At 40.0% G+C, this 25,551-nt stretch overlaps 1 protein-coding gene across 2 annotated transcripts in view; it reads right to left on the bottom strand.

The window, feature by feature from the left end:
* Window positions 1–24,857, bottom strand: part of unkl (unk like zinc finger) — a 44,782-nt gene extending 19,925 nt beyond the window's left edge. For both annotated transcript variants that reach the window (XM_022666669.2, XM_022666670.2), the window contains exons 1-3: window positions 24,756–24,857; window positions 21,707–21,916; window positions 9,289–9,465 (exon numbers count right to left, since the gene is read on the bottom strand). In XM_022666669.2, coding sequence (XP_022522390.2) covers window positions 9,289–9,465; window positions 21,707–21,916; window positions 24,756–24,820 — 452 coding nt within the window. In that variant the 5' untranslated portion in view covers window positions 24,821–24,857. The remainder of the gene's footprint in view (window positions 1–9,288; window positions 9,466–21,706; window positions 21,917–24,755) is intronic.
* Window positions 24,858–25,551: the final 694 nt, after the last annotated feature.

The following is a 25,551-nucleotide window of genomic DNA, read 5'->3' as shown; positions in this document are numbered from 1 at the left end:
ATAAAGATAATTAGTCAAGTAAAAAGGTGTGTAAATGAAACTAGATTGCAGTTCCTGCAGAAACTGCGAGTGTGATTGCAGTGCTGGCTGGTATCTGCTAAGGTGTTGCTAGGTGGTTGCTAAGGTGTTGCTAGGTGGTTGCTAAGGTGTTGCTGTGGTATCCGGGGTGGTTGCTAAGATGTTGCTAGGTGGTTGCTAAGGTATTGCTAGGCCGTTGCTAAGGTGTTGCTATGGTATCCAGGATGGTTGCTAAGGTGTTGCTAGGTGGTTGCTAGGGTGTTGCTAGGCGGTTGCTAAGGTGTTGCTATGGTATCCGGGGTGGTTGCTAAGGTGTTGCTAGGTGGTTGCTAGGTGGTTGCTAGGGTGTTGCTAGGCGGTTGCTAAGGTGTTGCTATGGTATCCGGGGTGGTTGCTAAGGTGTTGCTAGGTGGTTGCTAGGTGGTTGCTAGGGTGTTGCTAGGCGGTTGCTAAGGTGTTGCTATGGTATCCAGGGTGGTTGCTAAGGTGTTGCTAGGTGGTTGCTAGGTGGTTGCTAGGGTGTTGCTAGGCGGTTGCTAAGGTGTTGCTATGGTATCCGGGGTGGTTGCTAAGGTGTTGCTAGGTGGTTGCTAGGTGGTTGCTAAGGTGTTGCTAGGCGGTTGCTAAGGTGTTGCTATGGTATCCAGGGTGGTTGCTAAGGTGTTGCTAGGCGGTTGCTAAGGTGTTGCTATGGTATCTGTGGTGGTTGCTATGGTGTTTCTAGGTGGTTGCTAGGTGATTTATATGCATAAATTAGATTAAATGGTGTTTGCACGTTGCTACGCAACGTGCAAATACATCAATCAGCTATGCACGCTAGGTTGCTCTGGCCGTTCGGGGGTGTCCAAACTTTTGACCCGTGGCTCCATTACACACAGTACTGGGGGGCCGGGGTGTCCAAACTTTTGACCCATGGCTCCATTACACACAGTGCTGGGGGGCCGGGGTGTCCAAACTTTTGACCTAACGCTGATTTATCCCATAGCTGCTCCATTACACACAGTACTGGAGTTCTAGCTACCTGTCCTTCGATCTAGCTGCCGTCCTCCGATTGGCCCCATTCATTCCAATGGGGCCACTTCGTACGACATTCGTACGAAATCCGTACGTCGTAACTTTTCGTAACGCATATTTTCGGAAAGAGCTCAATAAGTTCTACAGGTCCTCAATTGGTTTCATCTTCGTATTTCAAAAATTGCGACGTCCACGGGCGTGCAAAGTTCTGCCCATTCATTTTCAATGGGCAAAAAAACGCGTACTTACGAAGTTTTTACGAAAAACGTAAGTCCGATCGGAAAGCTGTATACAAGCCCACCATTCCCGATATGGACGCACGTTTTCTCTTTTGAACGAAGTCGATATTTCGAAAACTGCGGCACTAGTTAACCGGACAAAAAACAGGTGGAATAATAAGAAGAAGAAGAAGAAGAACTAGATTGCAGTTCCTACAGAAACTGCGAGTGTGATTGCAGTGCTGGCTGGTATCTGCTATGGTGTTGCTAAGGTGTTGCTAAGTGGTTGCTAAGGTGTGGCTATGGTATCCGGGGTGGTTGCTAAGGTGTTGCTAAGTGGTTGCTAGGTGGTTGCTAAGGTGTTGCTAGGCGGTTGCTAAGGTGTTGCTATGGTATCCGGGGTGGTTGCTAAGGTGTTGCTAGGTGGTTGCTAGGTGGTTGCTAAGGTGTTGCTAGGCGGTTGCTAAGGTGTTGCTATGGTATCCGGGGTGGTTGCTAAGGTGTTGCTAAGTGGTTGCTAGGGTGTTGCTAGGCGGTTGCTAAGGTGTTGCTATGGTATCCGGGGTGGTTGCTAAGGTGTTGCTAGGTGGTTGCTAGGGTGTTGCTAGGCGGTTGCTAAGGTGTTGCTATGGTATCCGGGGTGGTTGCTAAGGTGTTGCTAGGTGGTTGCTAGGTGGTTGCTAGGGTGTTGCTAGGCGGTTGCTAAGGTGTTGCTATGGTATCCGGGGTGGTTGCTAAGGTGTTGCTAGGTGGTTGCTAGGTGGTTGCTAGGGTGTTGCTAGGCGGTTGCTAAGGTGTTGCTATGGTATCCGGGATGGTTGCTAAGGTGTTGCTAGGTGGTTGCTAGGTGGTTGCTAGGGTGTTGCTAGGCGGTTGCTAAGGTGTTGCTATGGTATCCGGGGTGGTTGCTAAGGTGTTGCTAGGTGGTTGCTAGGGTGTTGCTAGGCAGTTGCTAAGGTGTTGCTATGGTATCCGGGGTGGTTGCTAAGGTGTTGCTAGGTGGTTGCTAGGTGGTTGCTAGGGTGTTGCTAGGCGGTTGCTAAGGTGTTGCTATGGTATCCGGGGTGGTTGCTAAGGTGTTGCTAGGTGGTTGCTAGGTGGTTGCTAGGGTGTTGCTAGGCGGTTGCTAAGGTGTTGCTATGGTATCCGTGGTGGTTGCTAAGGTGTTGCTAGGTGGTTGCTAGGTCGTTGCTAGGGTGTTGCTAGGCGGTTGCTAAGGTGTTGCTATGGTATCTTTGGTGGTTGCTAAGGTGTTGCTAGGTGGTTGCTAGGTGGTTGCTAGGGTGTTGCTAAGCGGTTGCTAAGGTGTTGCTATGGTATCCGGGGTGGTTGCTAAGGTGTTGCTAGGTGGTTGCTAGGTGGTTGCTAGGGTGTTGCTAGGCGGTTGCTAAGGTGTTGCTATGGTATCCGGGGTGGTTGCTAAGGTGTTGCTAGATGGTTGCTAGGGTGTTTCTAGGCGGTTGCTAAGGTGTTGCTATGGTATCTGGGGTGGTTGCTAAGGTGTTGCTAGGTGGTTGCTAGGTGGTTGCTAGGGTGTTGCTAGGCGGTTGCTAAGGTGTTGCTATGGTATCCGGGGTGGTTGCTAAGGTGTTGCTAGGTGGTTGCTAAGGTGTTGCTAGGCGGTTGCTAAGGTGTTGCTATGGTATCCGGGGTGGTTGCTAAGGTGTTGCTAGGTGGTTGCTAGGTGGTTGCTAGGGTGTTGCTAGGCGGTTGCTAAGGTGTTGCTATGGTATCCGGGGTGGTTGCTAAGGTGTTGGTAGGTGGTTGCTAGGTGGTTGCTATGGTGTTGCTAGGCGGTTGCTAAGGTGTTGCTATGGTATCCGGGGTTGTTGCTAAGGTGTTGCTAGGTGGTTGCTAGGTGGTTGCTATGGTGTTGCTAGGCGGTTGCTAAGGTGTTGCTATGGTATCCGGGGTGGTTGCTAAGGTGTTGCTAGGTGGTTGCTAGGTGGTTGCTAGGGTGTTGCTAGGCGGTTGCTAAGGTGTTGCTATGGTATCCCGGGTGGTTGCTAAGGTGTTGCTAGATGGTTGCTAGGTGGTTGCTATGGTGTTGCTAGGCAGTTGCTAAGGTGTTGCTATGGTATCCAGGGTGGTTGCTTTGGTGTTGCTAAGTGGTTGGTAGGTCACTCCTAAGCAGTTGCTAGGTGGTTGCTAAGGTGTTGCTATGGTATTCGGGGTGGTTGCTATGGTGTTTCTAGGTGGTTGCTAGGTGATGTATATGCATAAATTTGATTAAATGGTGTTTGCACGTTGCTACGCAACGTGCAAATACATCAATCAGCTATGCACGCTAGGTTGCTCTGGCCGTTCGGGGGTGTCCAAACTTTTGACCCGTGGCTCCATTACACACAGTACTGGGGGGCCGGGGTGTCCAAACTTTTGACCCGTGGCTCCATTACACACAGTACTGGGGGGCCGGGGTGTCCAAACTTTTGACCCGTGGCTCCATTACACACAGTACTGGGGGGCCGGGGTGTCCAAACTTTTGACCTAATGCTGTTTTATCCCATAGCTGCTCCATACACTCACAGTACTGGAGTTCTAGCTACCTGTCCTTCGATCTAGCTGCCGTCCTCCGATTGGCCCCATTCATTCCAATGGGGCCACTTCGTACGACAATCGTACGAAATCCGTACGACGTAACTTTTCGTAACGCATATTTTCGGAAAGAGCTCAATAAGTTCTACAGGTCCTCAATTGGTTTCATCTTCATATTTCAAAAATTGCGACGTCCACGGGCGTGCAAAGTTCTGCCCATTCATTTTCAATGGTCAAAAAAACGCGTACTTACGAAGTTTTTACGAAAAACGTAAGTCCGATCGGAAAGCTGTATACAAGCCCACCATTCCCGATATGGACGCACGTTTTCTCTTTTGAACGAAGTCGATATTTCGAAAACTGCGGCACTAGTTAACCGGACAAAAAACAGGTGGAACTAGATTGCAGTTCCTACAGAAACTGCGAGTGTGATTGCAGTGCTGGCTGGTATCTGCTATGGTGTTGCTAGGTGGTTGCTAAGGTGTTGCTAGGTGGTTGCTAAGGTGTTGCTATGGTATCCGGGGTGGTTGCTAAGGTGTTGCTAGGTGGTTGCTAGGTGGTTGCTAGGCGGTTGCTAAGGTGTTGCTATGGTATCCGGGGTGGTTGCTAAGGTGTTGCTAGGTGGTTGCTAGGTGGTTGCTAAGGTGTTGCTAGGCGGTTGCTAAGGTGTTGCTAGGCGGTTGCTAAGGTGTTGCTATGGTATTTGGGGTGGTTGCTAAGGTGTTGCTAGGTGGTTGCTAGGTGGTTGCTAAGGTGTTGCTAGGCGGTTGCTAAGGTGTTGCTATGGTATCCGGGGTGGTTGCTAAGGTGTTGCTATGGTATCCGGGGTGGTTGCTAAGGTGTTGCTAGGTGGTTGCTAGGTGGTTGCTAGGGTGTTGCTAGGCGGTTGCTAAGGTGTTGCTATGGTATCTTGGGTGGTTGCTAAGGTGTTGCTAGGTGGTTGCTAGGTGGTTGCTAGGGTGTTGCTAGGCGGTTGCTAAGGTGTTGCTATGGTATCTGTGGTGGTTGCTAAGGTGTTGCTAGGTGGTTGCTAGGTGGTTGCTAGGGTGTTGCTAGGCGGTTGCTAAGGTGTTGCTATGGTATCCGGGATGGTTGCTAAGGTGTTGCTAGGTGGTTGCTAGGTGGTTGCTAGGGTGTTGCTAGGTGGTTGCTAGGTGGTTGCTAAGGTGTTGCTAGGCGGTTGCTAAGGTGTTGCTATGGTATCTGGGGTGGTTGCTAAGGTGTTGCTATGGTATCCGGGGTGGTTGCTAAGGTGTTGCTAGGTGGTTGCTAGGTGGTTGCTAGGGTGTTGCTAGGCGGTTGCTAAGGTGTTGCTATGGTATCTTGGGTGGTTGCTAAGGTGTTGCTAGGTGGTTGCTAGGTGGTTGCTAGGGTGTTGCTAGGCGGTTGCTAAGGTGTTGCTATGGTATCCGGGGTGGTTGCTAAGGTGTTGCTAGGTGGTTGCTAGGTGGTTGCTAGGGTGTTGCTAGGCGGTTGCTAAGGTGTTGCTATGGTATCCGGGGTGGTTGCTAAGGTGTTGCTAGGTGGTTGCTAGGTGGTTGCTAGGGTGTTGCTAGGCGGTTGCTAAGGTGTTGCTATGGTATCCGGGGTGGTTGCTAAGGTGTTGCTAGGTGGTTGCTAGGTGGTTGCTAAGGTGTTGCTAGGCGGTTGCTAAGGTGTTGCTATGGTATCCGGGGTGGTTGCTAAGGTGTTGCTAGGTGTTTGCTAGGTGGTTGCTAAGGTGTTGCTAGGCGGTTGCTAAGGTGTTGCTATGGTATCCGGGGTGGTTGCTAAGGTGTTGCTAGGTGGTTGCTAAGGTGTTGCTATGTGGTTGCTAGGTGATGTATATGCATAAATTAGATTAAATGGTGTTTGCACGTTGCTACGCAACGTGCAAATACATCAATCAGCTATGCACGCTAGGTTGCTCTGGCCGTTCGGGGGTGTCCAAACTTTTGACCCGTGGCTCCATTACACACAGTACTGGGGGGCCGGGGTGTCCAAACTTTTGACCCATGGCTCCATTACACACAGTACTGGGGGGCCGGGGTGTCCAAACTTTTGACCCATGGCTCCATTACACACAGTACTGGGGGGGGCCGGGGTGTCCAAACTTTTGACCTAATGCTGATTTATCCCATAGCTGCTCCATACACTCACAGTACTGGAGTTCTAGCTACCTGTCCTTCGATCTAGCTGCCGTCCTCCGATTGGCCCCATTCATTCCTATGGGGCCACTTCGTACGACATTCGTACGAAATCCGTACGTCGTAACTTTTCGTAACGCATATTTTCGGAAAGAGCTCAATAAGTTCTACAGGTCCTCAATTGGTTTCATCTTCGTATTTCAAAAATTGCGACGTCCACGGGCGTGCAAAGTTCTGCCCATTCATTTTCAATGGGCAAAAAAACGCGTACTTACGAAGTTTTTACGAAAAACGTAAGTCCGATCGGAAAGCTGTATACAAGCCCACCATTCCCGATAAGGACGCACGTTTTCTCTTTTGAACGAAGTCGATATTTCGAAAACTGCGGCACTAGTTAACCGGACAAAAAACAGGTGGAATAATAATAAGAAGAAGAAGAAGAAGAAGAAGAAGAAGAATAAGACTTAAGAAGATCAGTACTGTGATTGCATTACTGCAATCACACTAATAATAATAATAATAATAATAATAAGAAGAAGAAGAAGAATAAGACTTAAGAAGAACAATACTGTGATTGCATTACTGCAATCACACTAATAAGACTTAAGAAGAACAATACTGTGATTGCATTACTGCAATCACACTAATAATCAGGAAAAATGTATTATTTAAAGTGGTATAATTCATTATTTGTTTTATTACAGAGTCTGTGGCCCGTGACTTATATTTTTCTCCTTCTGGCCCCCAACAAAAAAAAGTTTGGACACCCCTGTTTAATGGTATTTTTGAGATAACGATACTCTCGGCGATATAAGAAAACACTGAATTAAATAAAATACACTTCTACAACAAACTGGAAATTTAATGTTATTAACGCATATAATACGATATGGCAAGAATGCAAGGATATCAGATTTGTAACAGAATTTAATGATCCAGAATGTCATGATACTAATAATAATAATGCACTCCAAATATCTCCATATATCCAGGATTAAAGTAAAATAAATGATACTGGACAGATATAATCTCTAATAAGTCTCTAGTAGATATATAATGGGAAATGAAAACAGTGTAAATTTTTCGTTTGCGAAAAACAGTAAAAAAGTAGTACCCTGATGTAATAATTAGGGGTGGGTGATATGGCACCATATTTCAGAGAATAATATTCTTAACGATATTCCAACCCCAATGGCAAACCCCAATTAGACTTCTGTTCATTTATTGTTTTAAGAGTATTAAAAAGATGATTCATTATTTTACTTCTGCAGAAGTAACTGTGTCCATACTTTACTTTGGAGAACTGCTGTGAGATTCTGATTGCATTATATTGTTGTGCACTAGCGCTGGGCGATATGGATCAAAACTAATATCTCAATATTTTAACCTATAATGGTCATAATTAAAAAGGCACTTCTGAGAGAAAAACTACATGTTCCAGATTTTATACAGACACTTTCCTAATTCAGTGTATGTATATCTGTTATATTAGAGTAGACAAGTAGTTCTAACAGCATTTTATATCAATTTATATTATTACCAACATATTCTTCATATAAATGCTTTGTTCCACCATTAAAGTAGAATAAATACAAGGTGCACACTACAGGGAGACTGTAAAAAAAACCTTCAATAAATGATAAAACTACATTTACCAAAACATAGTTTGTTTCATCTGATTACTTTGAAATAAGATATTGATAATCATTCAATATAAAGGGAATCCATGCTTACTGTTACTGTTCGTGTCTGTACTTCAATTTGGAAGAAAAAAATATGTTAAAAGCAAAACTTTTAAGAATTTTAAAGAATTTAATTTCACTTCCTGTAATTCCAAATTCAATGCAACAATCTGAAGATTTTAATTTTGCACATCCCTAAATCACAGTGTTCTTATTTTACATAATACCTACCAGATTACAGGTAATAACAATCCAATACAATTCATTTCACTCCAGTCATTGATGCACAGATTGCATTATTAATAACATGATGTGTTGGATGATTGACTTCTGGCAAAATTTGGTAAAAAGGGCAATCAGCTTATTAACAGCCCTTTCTTAAAGCCGAAGATGGTGTGCTAGAGGAGAGAACACTAAAATGTGCAGGGCACAGGGTTCTCTAAAGGTTGCAACAGTTATCTCATAAAAAAAAAATCTTATTTTTAAATAAGAGCAAGCTTTAAAAAGACTGTAATCTGTGGTTTATCACCGCAGCAGCCTGTTAAGATCACTGCGTAACCCTGTGTCACGCCTCGGGGGATTTACGGAGTAGGTGCAGCAAAACAATAACACACATCCGATCTGCAGCCGAGCGTTTAAATCACATGATCGAGCAGCAGCAGCAGCAGAAATCCCCTCCTGCACAGAAACAGGAATTACATCTTTTCAATTCCGCAAAGTGAAACCAAACACAGCCCTCACCTTCTTCCTGCTGCTGCTACTGATCAACAGCAGGGGGCGGGGCAATATCGATTTATACTGAAGTATTGCAACATTACGTGTTAGATCTTTCCGGTGCAACAACGGATATAGAGAACTGATATAGAGAACACCTACAGTGATAATAAACTTACAAAAAGAGTTATATACAGGTGCATCTCAAAAAATAGAATATCATTAAAAAGTTACTTTATTTCAGTAATTCGGTTCAAAATGTGAAACTCATATATTATATAAATCTAAAGAGAGATCTATTTAAGAGTTTGTATCTTTTATTGTTGATTATTGTTGATCTATCTTTGATTGTTGAATATGGCTTACAGACAATAAAATCACAAAAATCAGTATCTCAGAAAATTAGAATATTATATAAGACCAATTGGTACTTTTGGCAGTGTGGGCAGTGTGCCAATTCCTGCTGGAAAATGAAATCTGCATCTCCATAAAAGTTGTCACCAGAGGGAAGCATGAAGTGCTGTAAGATTTTCTGGGAAAACAAAACTGCACTGACTTTGATCATTAGTAAATTTTGACCTTTTTTGGGGGGAAATGCCAAAGTCCTAAGGTCCAATGATGGTTTGGAGAGCCATGCTGTTGTGTTGGTCTACTGTTTTGTTTGAGTCCCGATCTGATACTTTGGCAAAGCGATATCAAAAAGGATCATTTTACCACAAAACAAACAAGTACTAAGTGTCCATATACATGATTTCATTTTAAATATTCCATTTAGTATCTATATTATAATATAGTGAATTAATATGCTTTTCAAGCTGCTTGAGGTCTAGTGTGAAGTTTCCACCAATCAGTGATGGGGAAGTGTTTTCCGCGAAAGCTTACAGCACGTTATGCTTTCCTCTGCGGATTTCATTTTCCAGCAGGACTTGGCACACTGCCCACACTACTAAAGGTGTTGAGATGTCGTCAGATCCCACTCACCTGATGTCGTAGACTGGCGGCCGGAGGTCGTGCGGGCCGTGAGCGAAGGCGCAGTGGAGCCCATTCTTCACGCAGTGCCCTCGGGCATCGGTCTCGTGGATGCAGGTGCCAGTCTTATAGTAGCGTAAGTGGTACTTGCGCTCTGTATCACCAGTGGTCCGGTGCAGATAAGGGCAGCTAAAAAAAAGAGCAAAACGAGGAGAGGAATTTATTAAAGCATCAAAACAATTGAAGAAGCACTTCATTGTTCTTATTTTTTCAATAAAATTGGCTTATGCCTGTTTCATGCAAAGTATTGAAAACAGACACCACATTTTATAGACCTTTCGGTACACGGTAGCATCAAGATGGTACATTTCAGTCTGTACATTTTTGGTATCAAATTTCGATTCCTAGCCCTAATTATGTTTATTTTACAATTATTAGTTTGACCGCATCAATGTTAGAATTTAATATAATGGTATTCGGGAATGCTAAGTTAGTAAATAGTTTAACCTTCACGAATAACAATAATGTAAAGGCCAGAACTGCATTACCCATTACCTGTGCTAACGAATCACAGCAGGCCAGGTGTGAAAAGAAATGTAAGAGAATAGACCAATATGTCTGATATGAGTTGAGAACAGCAGGTGTTTGGTCTAAACAGTCCAAATTTAGTGTTAATGGGCTTCTAGATCATCCAGCTGCTGAGATGGTCAATCAACCTTCACTGTGTGAAAGTATTCATGTGTAGATTTTAAGCCACACAGGAAGAGAGAGGTGCGAAATACCACAGGTACACGACGTCTGCATGAAATACACTGAAATACACTGCAGTATACACATATACATATACACAAATCTTCCATCATAGATAGAACGATAGATAGATAGATAGATATATAGAACGATAGATAGAACGATAGAACGATAGATAGATAGAACGATAGATAGAACGATAGATAGGTAGAATGATAGAATGATAGATAGATAGAACGATAGATAGGTAGAACGATAGATAGGTAGGTAGAACGATAGATAGAACGATAGAACGATAGATAGAATGATAGAACGATAGATAGAACGATAGATAGAACGATAGAACGATAGATAGAACGATAGATAGAACGATAGATAGAACGATAGATAGAACGATAGAACGATAGATAGAACGATAGAACGATAGATAGAACGATAGAACGATAGATAGAACGATAGAACGATAGATAGAACGATAGATAGAACGATAGATAGGTAGAACGATAGAACGATAGAACGATAGAACGATAGAACGATAGAACGATAGAACGATAGAACGATAGAACGATAGATAGATAGAACGATAGATAGATAGATAGATAGATAGATAGATAGATAGATAGATAGATAGATAGATAGATAGATAGATAGATAGATAGATAGATAGATAGATAGATAGATAGATAGATAGATAGATAGATAGATAGATAGATAGATAGATAGATAGATGATACTTTATTTAACCCAAAGGAAATTTAGGCATCCAGCTGCAACAACACAATACAATAAGAAACATATTTAAACATAAATTAAAACACAGAGAAATGGAAAATATAAAAAAAATAATATAAATTTATAATAATATATTTGATTGCACTCAGCAACAAGTCTTATTGAGTGTTAAAGGTGAACACACATTTAACACACCATTGCATGCAGGACATGCCTCTAAAAGAAAAGGTGAAACCATTACTCATAATGTGGGTCAATTGACTAATTCCTTGCATGAGAAAACGTGTCTGAACTTTTGACTGGTCCTGTAAATATCTAATCATGCTTTATTCCCAGTTTTCTTTTCAACTGCTGCTCCTGCTTTTGATTTAGAGCTGAAAGCAGAGGGGAAATGCTGGTTACACTTACACACACTTACACACACTTACACACACAGGCACACACAGGCACACACTTACACACACAGGCACACACAGGCACACACTTACACACACAGGCACACACAGGCACACACAGGCACACACAGGCACACACAGGCACACACAGGCACACACTTACACACACTTACACACAGGCACACACAGGCACACACAGGCACACACTTACACACACTTACACACACTTACACACACTTACACACACAGGCACACACAGGCACACACAAACTTACACACACTTACACACACAGGCACACACTTAAACACACTTACACACACTTACACACACTTACACACAGGCACACACACTTACACACAGGCACATACAGGCACACACACTTACACACAGGCACACACACTTACACACACACTTACACACACACTTACACACAGGCACACACACTTACACACACACTTACACACACACTTACACACACACTTACACACACACTTACACACACACTTACACACACACTTACACACACACACACACACTTACACACAGGCACATACAGGCACACACACTTACACACAGGCACACACACTTACACACACACTTACACACACACTTACACACAGGCACACACACTTACACACACACTTACACACACACTTACACACACACTTACACACACACTTACACACAGGCACACACACTTACACACACACTTACACACAGGCACACACACTTACACACACACTTACACACACACTTACACACACACTTACACACACACTTACACACAGGCACACACACTTACACACACACTTACACACACACTTACACACACACTTACACACACACTTACACACACACTTACACACAGGCACACACACTTACACACAGGCACACACACTTACACACAGGCACACACACTTACACACACACACACACACACTTACACACACACTTACACACACACTTACACACACTTACACACACACAGGCACACACAGGCACACACAGGCACACACACTGTACTGATGCTGAGTAACTGAGTACTAATGTTAGAACAGGTTAGTAGTACAGGTGGCCAACCGTTTTTAGTAAAGCAGACTCAACCATAACTTTTTCTATACATGGAGCTTCAGATCCCCTCAGAAAACAAGCATGATTTGAAGGAGATGGGTGGGTACATGAAACAGACGGGACGGATGGACGGAAAGACAGAAGAACGAACGGATGGACGGACGGACCGGGATGGATGGAACAGGGATAGGTGGAAGTGATGGGACGGAACAGAACAGATATAGATGGGTCGGAACAGATGGGATGAAACTATGACTAATGGATGGGATGGATGGACAGACCGGGATGAATGGATAGATGGATAGGGCAGACGGACCGGGATGGATGGAACAGGGACAGAACTGTGACTAATGGATGGAATGGATGGACGGATGAGACTGAACATGAACGGACAGATAGAAACGGATGGGACAGAGCTGGAACAAAAACGGATGGGACGGATGGGCGGAACAGGGGACAGATGGATGTGATAGGACGGGATGAAACAGAACAGAAACTGATGGGTCAGAATGGAGAATAATAGATAGGATGGATGGACACAGATAGAAGTGGAGAGGACAGATGGATAGGACGGATTGACGGAATAGAACAGAAATGGATGCTTCAGAAATGATGGGATGGGATGGGATGGATGGATGGGATGGGATGGATGGATGGAATGGAACACGATCGAATCGGAACAAGGCCAGAACAAGGCCGGAATGGACGGTATGGCCTGATGGATGGGACAGACAAAGAGGACAGGGTGGGATGATGGAACGGAGACAGATGGATGTAAAGGGACGGGATGGAACAGAATAAAATGGGATGGGATGGATAGGCAATGTTGATTATTTAAAATTGTCGCCTACAAATTCAAATGTCGACTAATCGTTAACTTGTAATTTTACTGTATTACACAAAGTGCTGGGGACAGAAGCGCAATGGGAGATGGGTAGATGTCTCACTCACACAGTTTACATTTAACTTAGTCTGTGTCTCCAAAAGTGCCCAAACACAACAGATTACATATTTACTCAATAAATAATAATACTTTCCACTTATTAAACAACATCTAGACATTTAAATGCCTTTTAAAATATCATGTTCAGCTGTTTCTATCATTTTTAGAGATGGAGGACATGTCAGAAATAATCATTGATTAATCCAATATAATTATTAGTGGCAGCCCTACGGATGGGACAGAAGGGATGGAATGGACAAAATGGATTGACGGGACGGACAGACGAGGTGGGATGGATGGAACGGGAACAGATGGATGGGATGGAAGAAGGGATGGGACGGAATAGAACAAAAATGGATGGGTCAGAAAGGATGGGATGGAACTATGACAAATAGGATGAGTTCTATTTTAATGGCTCTAAAGTGACTAGAAAAAAAAGATAGCTGGATACTTTATTAATCCTGAATGAAATTTAGCAGGCAGTATCAGTTACACAAAACCGCACACCAACACAACACAATAATAAGAGTGGTGTAGTATGAAAGCAGTAAGAACAGGCACAGCAACAACTGTTTAAATATACATTATAATCTACAGAAGATAAAAGGCAGCGCAGTGATAGTGTTTACAACCCGCAGCAAGGAAACAAGGGAACTGAAGGCCATTGGCAGCTTCTCTCTCTCTGCCTATCTGTCCGTCTCTCGCTCTCTCTCAGACTCTGTGGTTTTACACACTTATTGCTGCCATATACTAATAATACACTCTCACCAACGGCCATCCCTCTCACAGCTCTTCCACAGGCCACAGGTTTACTACTCTAGCTTTCACTTTCACTTCACGTTTAACTGCTTACGGAAAGCTTTCTTGGATTAACTGCAAGTTCTATCTGTAATAAATTCTACTAACTAAATCTTTAAATTGTGAACGTACACCCTCACATAGCTCAATTTTTTTGTCCAGTCTGAAAAGCAGCCTTATTTATCCGATGGCCATCTAAGAAGATACTAAAATCAGGTTAAGAACTGTCTAACACATTATTAAAAAGTGGAAGGACTGTCGGGGTACATCATCTTCCAGGAAGGAATAATGGTGATCAGCGATCACTTAAATATTTGGTGAAATACATCAAATGGTACAAAAACAGCATTAGAACTCAGAAAAATGTTTAATAGTGAAAGTAAGAGCTTTTCCACACACACAATGCAGTGAAGCGAATTCAAAGGATTGTGATCAACAGCAGTGTAGCTTTAAAAAAAGCACTTTCCAGAGAGGCTAACCTACAAAAACGCCTACAGTTTACTAGAGAGCGTAAAGATTAGACTCTAGAAGAAGGATGGAGCAATGGAAGAAGGTCTTGTAAAAATCTGATGAGTCCAGATTCACCCTGTTCCAGAATAATGGAGCATTCGGGTAAGCCTACCATTTAAGCCTGCGGGGGCGGAGCTATGATCTGAGGTTGTACTTCACACAGACGTTAGGATGAGCCATAAACTGTAGATTTTACTGCAGATCATAAACAGCAGTGTTTACAAAAGGCTTTTTAAGACAAAGGTTTTACTGCTTCAAAGGGTTTGCCGATGTTGCTGGTAATATTTAACGAATGGCAATAACATTTATTTTTCTTGAAATGTTGATACAATACATTTTGTTATAAGTTATATTGACTGTGCATTTAAATTATTATTCATCAGGAAATTGTTTTGTAAAGTATTTTATTTGCTTTTTCCATATTTTAATTGTATTCCCTGTAAATTCTGCAAAAACTCATATCAACTTAGCTAGTGCCTAAAAGGTGTCATACTAACAACTAACATATTAGCTGCATAAAATTACTGCAATGAGGCCTGTCACAATAATTGCAATATCGATTTATCGTACAATAAATTAACATGACCTCAACTAGGGGTGGGCGATATGGCTCTAAAATAATATCACGATATTTCAGGGTATTTTTGCGATAACGATATACTTGGCGATATAGGAAAACTAAAATAATCAATTAATTTCAGGAATATAGTATAATAGTATAACAGTTTAATCATAATGTGGCAAAATAAATAATATAGCATAAAATAATATAATGCAGCAAAAAATATTGCAGAATATTTAGTGCATGCATATAAACTGCAAACTAAAACAATTATACAATAAATACACCTAAAGCTTCACAGTAAATTATAGACTACTTTTAAGACAGAACAGCCCTATTATCACGATATGGATTTTTAATATCATGATATTTCTGTGTCACAATATATTGTATACGATATAATATTGCCCACCCCTAACCTCAACCTCTGATAACCGTGATATCGTCTATTGTGTTTATTTGTATGTTTGTTCACATATATATATATATATATATATATATATATATATATATATATATAACAGTGAACAGTATTTCAGCCAATCATGCTTCAATAACTTCAATGACTCCATACACACAGTGTGGACTAAAGTAGTTGAAGAAATAAAAATATAATTCCCAAACTAATTATAATAAATTATTATTTAAGTTTTTAGCTGTCTTTAAAAGGTGTACAATTTCTTTTTTATGCTATTCTGTTCTCAATCATGTCAGTGGCATTTAATAATCTTGTATTTACAAAAATATTGTGTATCGCAATAATTTCTGGGACAATATATTGTCCACAAAAAATTATTATCGTGACAGGCCTAACTGCAATAAAAAAATGCAATATTTTTAATATTATAATTTATTTCAGTAATTCAGTTCAAAATGTGAAATATATTATATATTATAATATATAGATGTATTACACACAGAGTGATCTATTTTAAGTGTTTATTTCTTTTATTGTTGATGATTATGGATTACAGCCAATAAAAACCCAAAAATCAGTGTCTCAGAAAACTAGAATATTATATAAGACCAATTGGTACTTTTGGCAGTGTGGGCAGTGTGCCAAATCCTGCTGGAAAATGAAATCCGCATCTTTATAAAAGTTGTCAGTAGCAGAGGGAAGCATGAAGTGCTGTAAGATTTTGTGGGAAAACAAAACTGCACTGACTTTAGACTTGATAATAAAACACAGTGGATCAACACCAGCAGATGACATGTCTCTCCAAACCATCACTGATCATCAGTAAATTTTACATTTCATTTGTAAATCAAGGGAGCAGAGTAACAAAGTAATTCCATGGGTTTTTCTTCATAGTTTGGATGACTTTAGTATTAATCTACAATACGGAACATTTTGAAATAATGTGTCCAAACTTTTGACTGGTAGTGCTTATTCATCTCTCTGTCTCTCTCTCTCTGTCTCTCTCTCTCTCTCTGTCTCTCTCTCTCTCTCTCTCTCTCTCTCTCTCTCTCTCTCTCTCTCTCTCTCTCTCTCTCTCTCTCTCTCTCTCTCTCTCTCTCTCTCTATCTATCTATCTCTCTCTCTCTCTCTCTCACAAACACACACACAATCAACCCATTTATTAAATCTGGCCAAAATCTGACTATTAATATGAATCCATCCGAGAAGCAAAATTCATCAAAAACGGAAATTAAATGTAAATGCAGAAAACAGGATTAATCAGTAATAAATCACACCCTGCCAAATACACACACATGCGTGCACACAGACACACACACACGCACACACTAAATATCCAATAATCAGCTCAAATACAGCATCTCACTCAGGTAGCAACAGTTGCTATGGCAACAGCAGTGATGTCATGACAGGACGGCAGCTACTGGATGAATGGAGATGTGAGAGCAGCTCGGCTCTCGGGCTTTCACTCACTATTACTATATTACTATTACTGTCTGTTCACTACTATAGTGAACTCTGTCACCATGAACCAATCAGAGCACACACCACACAAAAATAATTTCTATCTTATATAGCAGTGGTTTTCGACTAGTCTCAGTCCAGGACCCACATTTTATCATGGTCATTAAGTCGAGACCCACTTTTATAAAATACAAACCAAACTAACTTATTTTTTAAAAATAGCCTTTAAAACATCATTTAAACATGCATATGCATGCAAAGAGAATTTAAGTTGATTTTTTTTTAAGAAACTGAGGAGGAACATGACAACTACATGTATAAAAGTTACTACAATCAAATTAAATATCAAAACTGTACAAAATAAATAAGGTCAAAGAATTAGATACTTTAATTCTCTGCATTTAAAGTACATTTGTAAGAGACTTTCTCTGTCTTTTTCCCCCAAATATAAAAAATGAGTACAAAACCAGATGAGCATTTCTTAAAAATATATATTATATAGGCTGTCTAAGACCCGCCCAGAACATACCTACTAGGGGTGGGCAATATTGTATCATATACAATATACCGTGACACAGAAATATCATGATATTAAAAATCCATATCGTGATAATAGAGATGTTCTGTCTTAAAAGTAGTCTATTATTTACTGTGAAGCTTTAAGTGTATTTATTGTATAATTGTTTTAGTTTGCAGTTTATATGCATGCACTAAATATTCTGCAATATTATTTGCTGCATTATATTATTTTATGCTATATTATTTATTTTGCCACATTATGATTATTCTGTTATACTCCTATACTATATTCCTGAAATTAATTAATAATTTTTTTTTTCCTATATCGCCAAGTATATCGTTATCGCAAAAATACCCTGAAATATCATGATATTATTTTAGAGCCATATCGCCCACCCCTAATGCCTACTACCCACTTCTGGGTCCCAACCCACCAGTTCAGAATCGCTGATATAGAGTCCCTTAATTTAATTATTTTGTATGCACTAAAATTAATTAGTGCAATTTATTTATTGCTGGCACAATGATTTTCTATGAATATTTGTTGTTTGAAAATTTATGCGAGGGATTTGGAGAAGATGGTAAGAAAAAATATTAAAGCAGCAGTCTTTAAGATTTTAATTTAAATTAAAGGAAGTAGTGGTATTCCTGAGCGGGGAGTGGGCAAATTATCATAACAATTTATGTTACCAATGTGCTTCTGCTACATACAGCTCCAAAAAAAAAAATAATAATAATAATAGATAGAAATAGAAATGATCAGTTCCTCTGTTTTTACTATTTATAGGTATATGCATAAAAATTGAAAAGGCCAAAATAGAACAAAGATGAAGTGCTTTCATACATCAAACAATGCAAAGAAAACAAGTTCATATTCATTTAGAAACAACAACTACACTAATGTTTAAAAAAAAGTTTAGGTATTGTCAAAGTCCAGTATTTGGTGGGATAACCCTGATTTATAGTCATAGCTTTCATGCGTTTCGGCATGCTCTCCTCCACCAGTCTTACACACTGCTTTTGTGTGACCTTATGTCACCCATATATACTCATTTATAACTTACAGAGAGACTACATACCCCTGTATAACTTTTTTTTACATTTATTTACCTTACATTTTAGCTTTCAACCAGATCCAGAGGTCAATCACATTTTTATATCTGGATTTTAACATTTCTACATTTGATTTTCTGGTAGTCTGTTCCGGTTACCGCAGCATAACGGCTAAATGCTGCTTTACCATGTTTACTTTTGTTCTTTTCTGCAGGTGTTTTGCTCATCTGCTCAAATGTATGAATGTAGATGCTATTAAAATAAAGCGTATTATTATTTTCAGTCACCTATATACATCTGTGCTAATGCCCAAAAAGTACTTTATATTAGGGCTGGGCGATATGGCTCTAAAATAATATCACGATATTTCAGGGTATTTTTGCGATAACGATATACTTGGCGATATAGGGAAACAGAAAAATAATTCATTAATTTCAGGAATATAGTATAATAGTATAACAGTATAATCATAATGTGGCAAAATAAATAATATAGCATAAAATAATATAATGAAGCAAAAAATATTTCAGAATATTTTCATGCATATAAACTGCAAACTAAAACAATTATACAATAAATACACCTAAAGCTTCACAGTAAATAATAGACTACTTTTAAGACAGAACAGCCCTATTATCACGATATGGATTTTTAATATCATGATATTTCTGTGTCACGATATATTGTACACAATATAATATTGCCCACCCCTACTTTATATACCTTTATATAAAGTGGTGAACTGGTGTTCATTGTTGTTTTACTGTGTTTAACTGTACTACCTCAGTTACACACCCACTAAAAAGATTCTACATTTATACACTGCATAGTATTTTATTTTTAAATGTATTATTACATCTTATCCTTCTTTTGTAACTTCTGTGTACTATGTATGTCTGCATTTCCCCTCTGGGATCAATAAAATACATATGTCTGTAGTTCTGTATGTATGTCTGTCTGTCTATTTTCAAATGTGCCATTATTGCACACCGACAAAGTGCATCAAATCTGTAACTAATAGAGAATAATTTGATTAAGCAACAGATTCATAAACCTCTAAAACCCTAAGTAAGCATTCCCTTCCAGCGTGCCTGAAAACACACCAAGCTGTAAGTAAACACATCTCTGCCAACCAATCAGAGAATGCCTACGTGCAGCAGGGAGCCAATCAGAGGCCACCAAAGAGGGGGCGTGTTCTTTACTTCATGAACAGGAAAGGAGGAGGAGGAGGATGGGGGGGTGAAGGAGGCACAGCAGCAGCAGCAGCCATGCTCGTTCAAAACCCTCTGATCTGATCAGATCCAGCAGCTCCAGCTCACCACTAACATGCATTTAACACAATACGGGAAAATCTGCTTATTTATCCCGTTTATACTGGTTTAAACTGGTTTACACTGGTTTTGAGTGTGTGGTGAGCGTGCAGCAGCAGTGCTGAGCATGGCTGTGCTCCTGCTTCCTCTTCTCTTCATGGAAGGGGCGTGTCCTGAAGCCCACGCAGAACAATAGACAAGTCAACAACAGTGGCGCGTGCAAACCCCTCAGCACTGCTGCACACTTCAACCAGCGCTGTTGCAAACCCCGCGCAGCTAAACCTGCAATAATCACTCACGCACTGCACACGGTTTAAAGCCGTGCACGCATATCCGACAGTTTTGCAATAGTTGCAGAGCTCAAAAACTCTGAATAACACACAATTACTAAATATTGCATGATTTTCACATATTTCCAGTGCACAAATTATGTGCACATGTGCATGAACAGCACTAAAATGTTTCCAGTATAAATCTTTTTTTTTTTAAATAGTGAAAAATAGTTTTTAAAAAAAGGTGAAACTTACAGATTTAAAAAGAATAAAGGATGTATGGTGTGCATGCATGGCTTTAAAGCATTTAAAAACTTTTAGTTTCTAATCACCATCAGAAAGCCTGTGACTGTTTTAAGTAAGTTTATCCTTTCTCTTTTTATTTTAGTTTATTGTTCTTACTTTTTTATACTTATGATATACTATATTTATTATTATTCCTTTTATCATTTCTTATCACCCTTATCACTTTAACATCAACTTTTACTATTATTAATTTTTCTCGTTTTTAAGTTTATAAATTTACCTTTTGTGTGTTCATTTTTTATGGTCATTTTATTTCGATTTTCTGTTTTTTGTATATATTTTTTATATTTCTAATTTCTTATCTAATGTTTTAATCCCTTTTATACTGTAAATGCTAAACTGCACTGCTCAGTCTCCCTTAATGTATTATGAGTGAAAATAAAGGTTGATTGATTGATTTTCATTGCATGCTTTTAATATATTAATATTTAGCTTTAGTTAAAGAATTTGTCGCTTTGTTGGTACTTTATTATGGCTTTATAACATTTCCAGTACACTTTTTTGCATCAGTTTGTGCAAGAATCTTTTTAAGTGACAAAAAAAAAAAAATTAAATAAATAAATAATAAATTCCCTGCATGTGTGCATATAAAACCTGCAGATTTGCAAAATATAAGGATGTGTTGCCAGTGCTATGTTCGCATGAGTTACAGAAATGATGCTCTTTTGTTGGTTCGGAATTATTTGAACGACTAAAAGGCAAAGATTTAAAAATAAAATAAAATACCACAGGTGCATGCACAGCTTTAAAAAAAATCCAGCAAGCAAATCTAATTTTACTTGCATTACGCGTGCAACTGCGGCTTTAAAACATTTCCAGTCTACAAAAGATGGTAACAGCTCAACGTTGAATTCTTTTTTTTTTACATTACTTATAGTACGGATGCACTTTGTTGGTGCAGGGAATATTTTAAATAATGAAAAAGCTAAAGATATTGGCACATCTTGCACATGCATAGCTTAAAACATTTGAAGTGCACAAAAATGTGCATGCATTCATACATATGTGCAACAAGTGCACATATGTACAAACCAATTTCTGCATGCACATTGTACCACGAAACTAGCTACTGTATTAGTATTGGTGCACTTGTTGCGCATATGTATGAATGCATGCATACATGTGTGCAACAAGTGCACCAATACTCATATGAGTAGATAGTTATGTGGTACCTCACTGACTGTGCATAGATAAACTCTCAATTGGTGGCCAGTCAGCATCACTGCTGACTGAGTATTTAACTGACACAGTCTATATACAGGTATCTCTGTATATAAAGTAGCTAGAACAATAATAATAATAATAAAGCGATTTAAAGTGACTCACTCGTCTCCATCAGGACATATGCCCGTGGTTTCATCGTATTTGGTGCAGTACACGTCCGGGCTGTAGTTGAACGTCCCATCTCGCCTCCTGATGGGTCTCCGTCTCCGCTGGTTGAGGAAATGCCAGTGAAAGCAGGTAAAGGGTCTATGCTGCGTGCATTTGTGCTGCAGAAACAGCGGGCACTGCTCGGTCCTGAATTCCTTCAAATATCTGCCAATAGAGGAAACAGTCAGAGGGTTAAACTACACAACATCAAAACATGTATTGATATACAGTAGCTAGATAATTTATTTATCTACTTATCCATTTATTTTTATTTAGCTAGTAAGCTAAATATAAATTGTTTTATTTATTAAGCTATCTAGATGATTATCTATCTATTTATTTATTTAGCTAGCTAATATTCCATCTATTTATTAGGCTAGCTAATGGTCCATTTATTTAGCTAGCTAATAATACTTGGCCAGCTAATTATCCATATTTTATTTTCATTCAGCTAGCTAGCTACTTATCTAGCTACTTCTTTATTTATTTATTTAGCTAGCTAAATAAATAAATAAAGAAGTAGCTAGATAAGTAGCAAATTATCTATCTACTTACTTATTTGTTTTATTTAGTTATTTATTTAGTTATTTAGACACCTAGTGAATTACTTATCCATTTGTTTACTTATTTAGCTACCCAGCTAATTATCCATTTATTTATTTATTTATATTTATTTATATGCAACTCGTAAAATTCACAAACTGAAACAGTGACTAGTTCACTTTTTTAACTCGTTTAACTGGATACACAAACTCAAACTAGTCCAGACTATTTAACTAACATGAGCAGCTGAATAGAAAACAACATTTAAACCTGGACACTGGTATCAAAATCACAATCTTTCCAAGTATGTAGACATAGGTTATTATGGCCATGCAAAACTCCTTTAACTCAAAAATAGTGGCTTCTTGACTCGTTTAACTCATTTAACTAGATGCCTAACCTCAAACTAGTCCAGACTATGAGCAGATAAATACCAAAACAAATGCACACTGATTTAAAACGCTTTAAAATGTGCAGAAATAGGTTAGTTATGGAAATAAATTAAAAAACTCACACACAACAACTAGTTAACTCGTTTAACTAGAGACATAAACTCAGTCTAATCCAGACTATTCAAACAACTCAACATAAGCATGTGAATAACAAAATCTGGATCAATATCCTTTAGAATATGCAAAAATAGGTAGGTTATGGATACATAACTCAAACTAGTCTAGACTATGAGCAGCTGAACAAACGCATGCTGGCTTAAAACTCTATCCAATATGCAGAAATAGGTCAGTTATGGCAATAAATAACTCAAACAGGACAAGTTACCTCGTTTAACTAGCAGCTGAATAACAAAATCTGGATCAGAAATAGGTTAAGTTAGTTATGGCCATACACAAATAATAAAACTCAAACAGCAATTAGTTAACTAGTTTAACTAATTTAACTAGATGCATAAACTCAAACTAGTCCAGACTATGAATAGCTGAAAAACAAAACAAACGAACACTGGTTCAAAATCCTTCCAAATGTGCAGGAATAGGTCAGGTATGGCAATTAACAACTCATACAACTCATTTACAGCGACCAGTTAACTCATTTAACTCACTTAATTACATGCATAAACTCAAACAATCCCAGACTATGAGCACCTGAACAACCAAACAAACGCACGTTGGTTAAAAAAAAAATATGCAGAAGTAGGTTTGTTATGGTCATTATCAACTCAAACAACTAATAAATATCGAACAGTTAAGTCTTTTAACTCATTTAACTAGATGCATAACTCAAACTAGTCCAGACTATGAATAGCTGAAAAACAAAACAAACGAACACTGGTTCAAAATCCTTCCAAATGTGCAGGAATAGGTCAGGTATGGCAATTAACAACTCATACAACTCATTTACAGCGACCAGTTAACTCATTTAACTCACTTAATTACATGCATAAACTCAAACAATCCCAGACTATGAGCACCTGAACAACCAAACAAACGCACGTTGGTTAAAAAAAAAATATGCAGAAGTAGGTTTGTTATGGTCATTATCAACTCAAACAACTAATAAATATCGAACAGTTAAGTCTTTTAACTCATTTAACTAGATGCATAACTCAAACTCGTCGAGTCTATAAGCAGCTGAATAACAAAACAAACGCACGCTGGTTGAAACCCCTTCAAAGGTGCAGAAATAACTCACAACTCACACAACTAAAACAACTTAAAAACAGCAACTAGTTAACTCGTTTAACTCATTTAACTAGAGACATAAACTCAGACCTGTCCAAACTATTTGAACAACAACACAAGCAGCTGAATAACAAAATCACGACCACAATCCTTCATAATATGCAGAAACATGTTAGTTATGGCTAAACAACTTATAAAACTCATAAACAGCGAGCAGTTAACTCGTTTAACTCATTTAACTGGATTTAAGTAGCAAAATTAACTCAGAATAGCCCACGCTCTCCAAACAACTCAACACGAGCAGCTGAATAACAAAACAAACTGTAGCTCCAGCTTACGCCAAGCGCCGCGATTACCGACAGCACTTACGCACGATCTCCGACGCCTACCCTACTCAGCCAACCGGGCGCTACGCTACGCAAGCAGCGTAGTGGCAGCTATTCAGGCCGAGGCGGAGGAAGGAGGGCTGGCTGCCGCCTGGCGCTCTGTGTCTCTGCGTGTCTTCTGCAGCCTGAACAGTGAGCCCGGGTCTCCGCGGCCAGGCTCAGGCTTTAACCCGCAGCTCGCAGCGCGTTTCAGGCTTTAAATCAGCAGATAAACCCGCGGTTAAAGGCGGAGAGCCCGTGTTTAATAACACGGCGCGCTGTTTTCCCTCCCCGCGGCGGAGCTGCGTGTACTGGAGGAATCTCCTAAAGCCCCATGTTTAACAGCGCTGAGGAGCGGATAAACCCCGCGCTCACAGCCCCTCCGCACGGCCGGGGGATCTGCACAAGCCCCCCGGCCCCGGAACCCCATTCCCGCCCAGGCAGCCCCGCGGTACTCACGTATAGTGGGTCGGTTTCTCGGTTTGTGGAGAAGCGCTCGCCGCCGTTTTCGAAACCGACGGCATTTTCAGTCAAAACAATAAACGCGCATGCGCACAGGCCCGCTCTCGCGCGCCGCTGACTGGCCAATATCAGCAAGTGGCGGGACTCACGAATAAACACCAGCAGCAGCGTGGAGCACTAACACTTATACACACTCACTTATACTAGTGCATCTCAAAAAAGTTGAACATCATTCAAAAGTTACTTTATTTCACTAATTTAATTCAAAATGTGAATATTTACGTAACATGACCAGTGTGCCAAGTCCTGCTGGAAAACGAAATTCGCATCTCCATGTCAGTAGCAGAGGGAAGCATGAAGTGCTGTAAGATTTTGTGGGAAAACAAAACTGCACTGACTTTAGACTTGATAATAAAACACAGTGGATCAACACCAGCAGATGACATGTCTCTCCAAACCATCACTGATCATCAGTAAATTTTACTGGAATTTAATTTGGAAAAAATCAAGGGAGCAGAGTCTGGAGGAAGAGAGGAGAGGCAGTTTTCCACAAGTTTCCACAGTCAGTGATGGTTTGGAAAGCCATGTCATCAGCTGGTGTTGGTCCACCGTGTTTTATTATCAAGTTCGTCCCAAGTCAGTGCAGTGACAACTTTTATGGAGATGCAGAGATTAGGAGATTTTCTTTTCCAGCAGGACTTGGCACACTCCCACTCCCTAATTGGTCTTATATAATATTCAAATTTCTTAGACACTGATTTTTGCATTTTCATTGGCTGTAAGCCATCATCAT

The sequence above is a fragment of the Astyanax mexicanus genome, chromosome 3 (assembly GCF_023375975.1).
Source record: "Astyanax mexicanus isolate ESR-SI-001 chromosome 3, AstMex3_surface, whole genome shotgun sequence".
Taxonomy (NCBI): Eukaryota; Metazoa; Chordata; class Actinopteri; order Characiformes; family Acestrorhamphidae; genus Astyanax; species Astyanax mexicanus.
The sequence above is the reverse complement of the archived record's forward strand: the minus strand, read 5'-3'. Positions and strand labels throughout refer to the sequence as shown.